The sequence below is a fragment of the Vicia villosa genome, linkage group LG2, assembly GCF_029867415.1.
Source record: "Vicia villosa cultivar HV-30 ecotype Madison, WI linkage group LG2, Vvil1.0, whole genome shotgun sequence".
NCBI lineage: Eukaryota > Viridiplantae > Streptophyta > Magnoliopsida > Fabales > Fabaceae > Vicia > Vicia villosa.
This window is the reverse complement of record NC_081181.1, coordinates 176859297-176871383: the sequence shown is the minus strand read 5'-3', so window position 1 is coordinate 176871383 and position 12087 is coordinate 176859297. Positions and strand designations below refer to the sequence as shown.

At 34.4% G+C, this 12087-nt stretch overlaps 1 protein-coding gene across 1 annotated transcript; it reads right to left on the bottom strand.

The window, feature by feature from the left end:
* Positions 1–3785: 3785 nt before the first annotated feature.
* On the bottom strand, positions 3786–10408 carry LOC131653064 (mogroside IE synthase-like). Its single transcript, XM_058923101.1, has 2 exons — positions 9597–10408; positions 3786–8180 (listed from the first exon to the last, which is right to left on the bottom strand). Exons 1-2 carry the CDS (start codon positions 10248–10250, stop codon positions 7452–7454), a joined length of 1383 nt encoding a protein of 460 aa, XP_058779084.1. The 5' UTR covers positions 10251–10408; the 3' UTR covers positions 3786–7451.
* Positions 10409–12087: the final 1679 nt, after the last annotated feature.

The window sequence follows — 12087 nt, the reverse complement described above, 5'->3', positions numbered from 1 at the left end:
ATGAAATCTGGTTATTGGCAAATTCAGATTAATGAATTTGATAAGTATAAAACTGCCTTTACCGTACCCTTTGGACATTATGAATGGAATGTCCTTCCTTTTGGCCTTAAAAATGCCCCTTCTGAATTTCAAAATATTATGAATGATATTTTTAATCCTTATACAGAATTTATAATTGTTTATATTGATGATGTTTTAGTTTTTTCTAAAACTATAGATCAACATATTAAACATTTGAAAATATTTAAAGGATTAATTAAACATAATGGATTAGTTATATCTGCTCCTAAAATGAAAATTTTTCAAACTAAAGTTAGATTTTTGGGTCATGAAATTGACCAAGGAACAATAGTTCCTATACAAAGAAGTATTGAATTTGCTTCAAAATTCCCCAATATTATTACAGATAAGAAACAATTACAAAGATTTCTTGGTAGTCTTAATTATATAGCAAATTATTATGAAAATCTTGCTAAAGATACTGCCATATTACATGCTAGGCTTAGAAAAAATCCTGGCCCGTGGACTAATGAACATTCTCAGGCAGTCCAAAGAATCAAAAATAAGGGAAAAAATGATGACCCCATATAGGGGAAGAGGCCGCGGCTATGGCCGTGGTGGAAGAGGGAGTAACAATATGTTACCCCAACCTGAATCAAACATTCCTCTAATAGGGGATTGGACTACAGTTTACAAAGGAAGAAAAATGCAGCAATTACCTGCATCTTCATCAAAAAAGGAAGATATTGCTTCCTCATCTAATAAAAATACTTCCTACAAGGAAATTGCGGTTAATAACCCACCTCAAGAACAACTGGATTATTTTGAAAATCCAGTAACTGAAAAAATCATGTATGTTGATGAGGAAGATATTAAGATAAATCCAAATGATGGATGGTCTATCAAGACAAGATACCTCGAATCACGAGGATATCCAGGTCTTCATGGAAAATCTAGGCCTCACCTAGAAATTCTTTTGACTGTTACCGAATCGGTAACAATAACTCATCACTACCAAAACAATAACCCCGAAAGTTTTATAAACTTCAGTAAATGCCATATTAATAAAATCTTGTTACCAAGAGAATGGGGTCTCAACCCAAATGGTGAAAAAGCAATAAGAATTGCTGAAGGAAAGTATATTTACTTTAATTATTGGGACTATGTCCAAGCTTTTACTCAAGCTTTTTATTACCAAAATCCTAAGAATAAGCATTCATGGTTCTTCTCTATTAATCCAGAATTGATTAATAGACCAGTACCAAATTGGTTTTATGAATGGTGGACAAAATTTGGTCCGTCTTTGGAAATTTTACCCAAAGAAATACTTGACTTGTACAACCCCTGGTGTGATAATAGTCCACTTATCATAAATATTTTATCTGAAAATTTAATCACAGGTCAATGTCCACTTTTATTCTTTGCAAAATTTCAGATTCCTTGGATATGGAGATGGTCTATCACCATGTCACAAGATAAATTCAATATTCCCATTTTAGAAAGAAATTTCTTTTATAAATGGTGGAACAAGATGAGTTCCGAAGAGATCCAAAATAAAATTATTATGATTCAAGCAGCCATAGCTGAAGATCAAAATAAAAAAGCCAAAGAGCAAAATTCCCAACAAATGTCCATGGGAAATTTGAAGAATTTCTTCCAAAGAAAATATCCAAATGAAACAGAAGAAGAAATTATGGTTAGAACGCTGGATTATATGAAGAATCAATTCTTCTCCACTTTTCCAACAAAAACATCAAGAGATGAAAATTCATCTATGAAGACTAGCTCTTCTATGGGATCCATGGATTCCAATAATTTTGATTGTTTGGCAGGAGAAACCCAAGCAGAGGACCCTACTGCTGAAGATTTTTGGGATGCCATGATTCAATCCATGGCCCAAAAGGCAAAGGATAAAGCTAAAAGATAGTAGAATCTCCAGACATATAGAAATGGACAAGAAAGCATCTTTTCTTGTCGGCTATTTCAAAAACCAAGTCAAGATGAGAATCTTATCTTATGGGAAAAAACAATGCTAATGACAAAAGCAAAGATAGGAAGGAATCTTATCTCGGTAGAAGGCCCATGCAAGCATCTTTTGGAATAGTAACAGAAAATTTCCTGCTTTTGTAAGATAGTTTGTTTTTTGTGAATTATTATTGTGTCGATGGGGCCCAATGTGTACCCGGCATTAATAATTCTTCTTTGTTTTTGTAACCGGCTATCGTAGGTAGCTTTTACCGGCTTGAATAGTAAGCCTTTGTATCCCTATATAAAGGGAATTTCGTTTCGTTTGTAAGCACGCAATTTTCAATAAAATAACAAAGTTTTATATAACTCTGTCTCTCATCTACCCACTTCCTTAAAATTCATATATATATATATATATATATATATATATATATATATATATATATATATATATATATATATATATATATATATATATATATATATATATATATATATATATATATATATATATATATATATATATATATATATATATATATATATATGGGCAGGATCTATTGATCATTGATGTAAGTCTAAAAGACTTACTCTTAATCTCAACCATTAATAACAATTCATTAAACGATTTTATAATTAGCATATCTCTTTAGGATAAAAAAAAGACCATATTTTTTATTTATTTTCTAATTTTATTTAATACGACTGTTTGGTATTTTTTCTAACGGTTGAAATTTATATATATATATATATATATATATATATATATATATATATATATATATATATATAGCGTATGTTTATACTTATATAGCATTTAATATTTCTATTTTATATGAAAAAATTTAATACAATATATTAAAAAAAAATGGATAATATACTGATGGTGTAAATTAACCAATGACAATCATACACCGGTTAAGATATACTGTAAATTTTAAAATATTTTATGATTTAATATTTTAAAATATTTTGATTAGATCTTTGTATTAACTTTTTTATATTGACAGTGCACTACCAATAGGTTGTATATTAAATATTTAATTAACAAAAAAATAATGGCTAGTATAGTAAGGAATTACATCATCAAATACTTTCTTCATATATTATAAATAAAAAAGCTGATTAAAATATTTTTAAAAAAATTAATTTATAATATATTAAAACGGGACATATATGAAAAACTTTAAGTTAATTTAATAAAATAATTTTTTAATTCCTTTTTAATATATTATAAATTAACTTATTTTAATTAACAATAAAATAGTGACAAGTATCGTAAGGAATTACGTCATCAATCCGATGACAATATCTTTCCACAAGTTCACCGTAAATAGAGTAATAAAACCGACTAATTTTTAATTTGTCAGAATAAATTAAAAAATTAAATTTGTACCAACGACAAAAAAAAAACATTATTTCACAAAGAGAGTCCAGCTAGATTAAACATTATCGTATCTCATTTTATGAGTCTCTTACGCACCATCGAAGTTGTAAAAATGTCTTTGTGCTTTTCATAGATGCATTTTCGGAAGCATTTTTTTTTGTTTAACGTTGTTTTGTTCCGTAGATGCACAAACGGAATACTTTTGTAAATGCTTCCACGGAACAAACTCAGACTCAAAAAACTAGAACGACAACATTTGTAATGATAAAAAATTCATTCATTGATTAAAATCGGCATTGATTAAAAGATAAATCGAAATTTCCAACAGAAAATTAAGAAAACTAAGAGATATAAGAAATTACAACAGTTAAAACAATGTCATCTGGTCCATGCATCATTAAAATGGAATCAACGTCGCCAAGGTGATATATTATACAAAGAAGGGCGTAAATAACCAAATATCTAACGTTTATCTCGGTCTAGTCTTCTTTTCAAAAAGTGATCCTCAAGATGATATATTCCTTTACTAGTACCAGTTCTCTAGAGAATCCGACAACGGTCCTCTAAGAGGCTTCAAATCTTTTGGGCTGAGGCGAAGTCTTTCAAATGTTTTACAGTATAATATGTTTGTGGAACTTCCTTGGTCAATGGGAACTCTTTTAATTTCTTAGTCTTCGCGCTTGATGCTAATGACCATGGGGTCATCATTATAAGGGTGGATTCCTACTGCATCTTTCCTCAAGAAGGCGATTGTGGTTTTTGGTGTTTAGATATTTTCTTTAATCTCAACTTTATGGAGGTTTTCTACACTTGGAATAAGGCGAGGGGACCTTCTTCGAGCCGAGCTAGTTTCCCCGCATCTGGAGAATCCTTCTTCTATGGTGTTGAGAGTATATTGTGTAGCTTTATTCCCTTCTCTTTGAGACGCCTCCTTTTCTTTGTTGAGCCTGGGGCTTCCAGCGTCATGTCACCCTCGTGAGTTAGACTTATGTGACAAATAGAAGGAGTCACCCTTCACGCATTTAATGAGGTGTACCTCATGTATTAGTCTCTTGATTTCCTTTTTGAGGTGGTAGAAATTTTTAGTGTGGTGCCCCTTGACTCTATGTAACTTGCACTATATTCCCCGTTAAGAACCATCACGTATGCCTTGGGAGCAAAGGGTGTAGGGTTGTTCATAAATAAAGTGCTTCTATATCACTTTTAAACATCCAGAAAATTAGAAAAACCCTTGTAGTTCATATATCCCATCACCTCTCTAAATATTTCATATTTTCTCACATATTTTAGCAATATTACTTCAAGAGTGTTCTTGTGTCTAAATAAAGATATTTATTTTAGGTGATGGAAAAATTGTAAATTTACGAAGAGTGTAATTTCCTCGTGTAAATAATTCTTCCATAGGAAGTTAATATTTCGGTTATGAGTTAAACCAATTAAAAGCCTTTGCTTGTATTAGGGGCTTGTCTTAGAAAGTCTCTGCTTGGTTAGTGAATTTCTCCATTGAAGAAAAAACTATTTTTTTTGTTCATGAAGATCAGCTAGTGAAAAACTCCACAACGGTTCTTAAGCGCATCCCATTAAAAAGCTCTATCTCGAGATCATTTCGATTAAAATCTCTCTTGGTTTTTGAGTTCAGCCTGGTGTAATAGATCATTAGGTTCGAGATCATCTTGGTATAAATCTCGATTTGATTTGTGGTTAGTCTTGTAAAACCCTGATTCGGTTTGAAGGATAACCTACTGAAAAATTCGTCATTGTTCGAAATTAGCCAATGCAAAGACTCTGTTGGGTTTGGAGACTAACCTCTATAAGCCTTAATAGTTGTTTGGTTAGAAATTAGACTGAAAATTTTTCTTGTATAAGGAGGTTTGTGAAAAAATTCTTCTTAACCCTTTTATTTTCCAATATCATTCTTTCCTTTGATTTTTCATGCATATTTACTAAAATTATTTTCAAACTCTAATTTTACAAATAATTTTGTTTTAAATTAAAATTATTCAAACCTCCACAATTTTCAAAGGATCATTCTTTTTGTTGTGCCAAAGACAATTTTTATTTCATCCTTTGTCTCAACTTCCTCCTCCACTATCTTTCCAATCCTCTAGACTAGAACTATCACACAACATTCAAAAACTCCAATCCGCAAGGATCCATGGTGCTAACGAACTCATGACGAACATCAATAAATTGGTATAACAACAAAACATTAACCTCCTTAATACGAGAATCCTCAATATATTGAGAATACCACTTCTCATATCGCAACTCAACTAGAGGTGTTGACATATATGACCATTCTAGAGGGGCGCTCTTGTCGATGTTGCGTCGCAACCAAAGAGTGTGATAGTTTCTAGAAAAGCATCTTCGTAATCCCCATGGACATAATTCTCCTTGTGATTATAGAGGCGGAGATAATCACACACCACCTAAGGAGTGATGTCCCACGAAATCTTTCTATCAATCCTCTAAAGGGAACATGAGCACGGTGGCAACCATCACACTTTCACCCCATCGAAACAATTCATTCACCAAACACATGACTGAATACGGGATTCCTAAATCTCGTGAGATGGGACCTAATTTGAAGATTTGTGATGGGTCTAGAGACCTTGACAAGCACATTGAGCACGTGGACACCAAATTTGATCATCAGTCAGAGAATAACAATTTAAACCATTGAGGGCCTAAACAAAGGCAAAGATGGTAGTGAAGAAAATGAGTAAGACAAGAATATTTGTAGCATCTGTTACCTAGGGATATCATTTCATTACTTCTATCACTGGAGGGTTAGTGGGTTACTACATCCGAGGATACCATTCAAAGGAACCATGAAGAGAAGGATTACAGATTTGATGGGTATATAAGAAGAGAGAATTGTAATCTAGAGATAACCCAGAAGCCAGAACAACCCATTAAGGTGAGATATTATGTAGAAACCCTTGACACCTTTGCTTTTCCAGTTGACCTGAAGATAGAATATCACCACAATCATGAAGAGTGAGTGATTATCTATGCAGACTTGGAAGGACCGTCTCACTACCATAAAAACCTCTAGAGAAAACCTGGATGCGACTGCCCTCCATCTGAGGGAGAAGCTAAAAAAATTCAATTCTTCTAGATAGGACCTTCTAGATGCCAACAACGCAGATTTCAACGCATGTCTAGATAGGACAATATCTCAGTTGTTTTCACTGAACATTGAGTATTGTCCTAGTTACGAAGGTAGACACCAATTAGAACCCAATATAATTCATTTGCAAGGCACTAGCAAGTTCTGAAGCCTGCTATTAGAAGATTGAAAAGACTGTGGTTCTGGATTACATCACCAAGTAGATTGAAGCTGAAACCTTAGCTAAAGTAACCACAACCAATATTCAGAAATTCTTATTGAAGAATTTCCTAGCAACATATGAGATTCCACAATCCGTCATTAGGAACAAGAATACACAATTCACAGATAAAATCTGAATGATATTTTCAAGATCTTGGGGTCAAACACCACTTCATATTAGTGGAGCAGCCTCATACCAACGACTAAGCAAAATCTGCCAACAGAGTTTTACTCAGAGGAATGAAAAGGATATTTGAAAGGTCTGTTCCCCTTTGGCCGGGCACGTTCCTCAAAGACTTTTAATAAATCTGCCGAAAACAGATCCTCGAAAGGACCTCGAAGAGTCGGGGATATGTGCCGGTAAGAAACAGGTATGAAGTACTAGGATGATAAATTCATTCAGTAAAAATTCACAACTGTTTCGTGTAGAAAATAAGCAAGGCATTGCACGAGAACAAGCACAAAAGAAATAACACATTGCCGTATAAATCAATACTTAATTGTGACAAAGGCCAGAGGGTCAGTAAAAATTTGTCAAAACAAGAAAATGCAACAGCAGCGCAGAATTATGCAGTAGCTGAAACACTAAAGCGCAGAAGAGCATAATCGCATAAAACCGAATGCACGCCGTAAACCAGAAAAAAAAAGTATCTGTGTCGTGTCGTGTTTGACATGATAGACACCTTCCATTTGAAGTATAGGCGTTATACAGTATGACATAGCAGATCATATTTTGAAGCAACACACTGATTTTACAAGCAATTAAACCCTCCCTCTTAGAGTCAATTCTTTCACAAAATCTGCAATATTTTCATCCGAACTTCCACCTTCGTCAACACAATTCCTAGCCGCACTCTTCCATTTCATAGCATTCTTCTTCATTTCATTTCCCTTTTCAGTCTCCATCATTTCCTTTATACAATCCTCAAGTGTTTCTCTTCTAACTATCCCTTTCTCATCCGCAACACCTTTGACTCCAATTTTCCATACATCAACAAAAAACTTCGCGTTTGTAATTTGATCTGTCCATATTGGCATAGCAATAACAGGAACTCCTAAACTCAATGCTTCCAATGTTGAATTCCAACCACAATGTGTCACAAAACATCCAACAGCTTCATGTTCCAACACTTCTAGTTGTTGACACCATGTCACTATTAAACCTTTCTCTGATAACTCCAAGAAACCTTTTGGAAGCTTACCCTTCTCAGTTTCTCTAACAATCCATATGAAATATCTTCCGCAATTTTTCAAACCACAAGCTAGCTCATGAATTTGGTCCTCACTGAGACTAGCCCTGCTTCCAAAAGATACATACACAACTGAACCTTTTGGTTTTGTATCTAACCATTTGATGCAAGATTCAGAATTTGTAGTGAAGATGCTACCTCCATATTCATTATCATCTTTGAGCCTTTTATCTAAAAACATAGATGGAACACATGGTCCTATAGTCTTTAATGGCCAAATCTTCATCAACCATTCCACTACCTATATAAAATACCATTTCAGATTTCAATAGTCAAATATTCAAAATTAAATATGCAGATAAAATATTTCATATAACAATTAGAGTTTGACATCGAGATCTTTTATGACTCAACGACGAAAGCAGTTGAGGCCTCGTTTGTCGGTCAACGGAAACTGAGCAGAATCTAGCAGGTCAGTCAAGTGGCTGGTGGTTATCTCAATTTGATATATCGCCATCAGAAAAGCACTTGCGTTCCGGTGGTTTTGCTTCTTTGACTCCTCCAAGATCCGTTCGTGAAGCAAAGTAACTCGAGCGCTCCAGGTAAATTGCCTCGGGACTGAAAAATGAAGGTTTAATTTAAACCCCTACCCTGACACGCAATAGCTTCAACTTGGATCCACAAAACAAACAAGAGAAAACAACTCATGTATAAACGGAAACTGAAAGCCTTCTGTTCACAGAAGTTTCATTCGCACGAGGTTAAACCAGGTTACTTGCAATGGACTGTAGCTGCTTATCCGCAGATCAGGACCAAGAGACACTCCATGAATCTGATCATTAATGCCCTGCTGAATGATGATCCTTGCTCGAGTTATGCCGGCCAAAATAGAGACATCCCGATTCTTTCTCATCAAGCATTGCCATTGCTAAATCCATCAGCTCCTTTGCAACCCTCCAAAACTGTCTTTCAGTCAATGGTCTCTTATTTGAACCCAAGCATAGCTCGCAATTTCAAGGTGCTTTTGCCACATATGGATATTCTCAATCCCATCTCGACTCGCATTTCAAATTTCAATTGCGTTCCTTGACTGACCTCTCAATGCCTTCCTTGACTCCCACTGAAGTCCTCATGGCAGCAGATAAATGCAGTGAGGAGCTTCTGCATCCAATCAATTGATAGAAATTTATCATCACTAACCACCGAAAGGTCCTGAAAATGATTTGTAACGCGCTTTTGGAAATGAACCTGTTCCTTCCTGATACCGAATAGCGATCGGTCAAAGGATGAAAATGATGAAGCAGAAGGGATATGATTAAACGCACCCTCAAGATCCTCACAACACTTGACCACAACCACAAATGATCACATTAAACCCATCAAAAAATGTAAAGTTGAGTTAGATTCAATCCAAATTCTCAAAATCATAGTCTATATAAGACCTTCTGGACGACATGTTATCCGATTATCGCAATCGGGTCTCCTGTCCAGGGTGTGTTAAGAGTCCTGCACTGGACGAGATAAAGCATGAATATAAGTTTTACAAACCGGCCTAGTAGAATCAGTCAGACTCAACCAAAATTCTAATGAAATGATCTAACAAATTAACTAATTCCTTGTTTCTAATATAGCCTAACCCCCAAACTAAGAGAACCTCTTTCCTCTAAAACCTATGAATCATGACAAAAAAAGTTGAAAGAGTGTATAAAAGACACACCTCTTGCTCCAATTCATAGAAAGTGTTGGCAAGAACCCAATCAGCTTGGTCAATCATTGAAAACTGGTTTGTAAGAAGATCAAAATATCCTGGATGAGTTCCATATTGATACAAAAAAGAAGGCAAATCAGAAGCATCAAGCTTAGGCAATCCAGGCAACACAATTTCTGTCTCCAACAAAGGTAAATCCAACCATCTCTTAAAAGCATGAAAGTTTATACTATTAACACAACAAGCCTGAGTTAGAAAAACAGCAACAGGTAGTTGAAACTTCTTAGCAACATCAACAATCCAAGGCAAGAAAGCATCATGAATAACACAATCAACAGGATTGTCTGTTGATGCTAACTTGTGAAGAAGTTGATCAAGAGTCTGTGATCCAGTTCGACGAAAGGTATCGATGTAAGTCTCGATGTTTTTCGCGGAGGTAAGTCCTCCGTGATCGAAACCATCTGAGATGGTTTCGAATTGGAAGGACTTGTTGAGGTTTATGGTTGAGATGGTTTTGGAATTGGATATGGTGTTTACTAGTGTGATTTTTGTTCCTTTTTGGAGTAAACGTTTTGAGAATTGAAGCATTGGGTTTATGTGGCCTTGTGTTGGATATGGAATTACTAAACAGTGAGGGGTTTTGGTTTTGGTTTCTTTCTCCATTTCTTAGTTTTCTGTATTGTGTGGTGATTTCTTAGTTCACTCTTTATAGAATTCTAATGCAAAATTTGTATTTCACCTTTCTCTTACTTTATTTAGTAAGAGCATCTTTTGAACATCTTGAACAACTCAGAATCTTTCTCTCACTTTTAGATTTTTTTTATATTAAAAAAGGTATACTCTTTCATTCAAATTGGTAGAACATATCTAAAGAAACTACACAAAATCAAAAGAGTTAAAACCAATAAAATTGAATATAGAAATAGTAAAATGTCTACAAATGTTACTACAAAAAAGTGTGAAGGGAATATTCAAGGTTTTGGATATGTAGTATTTATGCTAATCTCAATAATTGAATTTGTATTGAATTGAAATTATCTTTCAATTTAAATTAAATGAACACCGCAATAAATAAGAAATTGAACAATCACACTAAGACAATAGGATGAGTGTCAAATTGTATATATATTCACTTTCATTTTGGGTGTGATTTGACTCGCTTCTTTTGGTTAATAGGCCAAAACCCTAATTTTTATGCATTTAAATAGAGTGTTTTTGTCAGTAAATAGTTTGATTTCTTACCCTTGTGCTCATTTTTGTAGATATTCAAGCAATGATCTTTATTCATTTTTTATAGAGCATTGAATAAGTTTGTCAACGCTTCAGACCGTGCGTCAATCGGAGTAACGGTTCTGAAGTTATGATGAAAACAAAATCTTTTTTCTGTACTGTAGACTGCGCTAAGCGGCCTTTCTAGCTCGCTAAGAGCTCCTGAATCATGAATTTAGGCTGTTTTAACCGGGCTAAACACCCTTACCGCGCTTAGCACGATCTGGTGCGTCAGCCCCACTATTTACGTGATTTTTCACACTTTTTTAGGTCATTCATCACCATTCTTCATTGTGACAAGCTAGGGCAAGTAGAGAAACATTTTGGAAAGTGAGAAAAGTGCTACGAAAAACATAGAAGATGATTCTTGCGGATTAGAGTCGGATATGAGTCAATCTTCCTGACACCTTGGTTGATTCTTATTCCTCTTCATTTCCCCTCGTCGTGGTTAGAGACCATGAGTGGTTAGAATCTATTCTTTGTTGGTTTTAGTTGTAATAACTCGTACTCATATGTATTTACTCTGACTCTATTATATGTGAACTGATTAAATACTTGATATTGTTGATTATGTTTGTGTTTATGTAAAACCTAGGTTTTGAGAATCTTTTGACAAATCTTTTGACAAACCCCTTTCAAAACTTATGACCCAATGTTTTCGACAATCGAATACCATACTGTGGACACGGATGTGGAATTTGATATTCATTTGTATCTGATCGTTAATGTTACCGTAACACTTGGTTGGACACGATTGAGTTAGTTACGGTAAATGTCTCGTCATTTGGTTGGGCATGATCGATGTCGAAGAGGGATTTATGATAATAGAAAATGATTGAGGAATTCACACGTGATAGATTAGTTTAATATGTATGTTGTATATTTTTTTTTATTGGTCATGATGTTAGACGCAATCTGTTTAGGAATCGGTATCAATGTCTTAGCATCTTTTAGGTCCTAAACTCGAGACATAGATTTAGGCTTAACATTCACTTTTGTATCGATTCTTAATGTTGGCATATTTCTTTGGATACGAATGATAGGTTGAAACCTCGTCGGATGTTTGGACACGAACACCGATGTGGGCGATACGTGATGGTTTTGAGGAACATTTAGATTGTATATAAATGAACTATAGAAGGCATACTTTCGAGTTATGAAAACCAATCCTAGCATGTTCTCGCCCCTCTCCAAGATCTTTATTTTTCCGTAGCTTATTTCCTTTATTTTC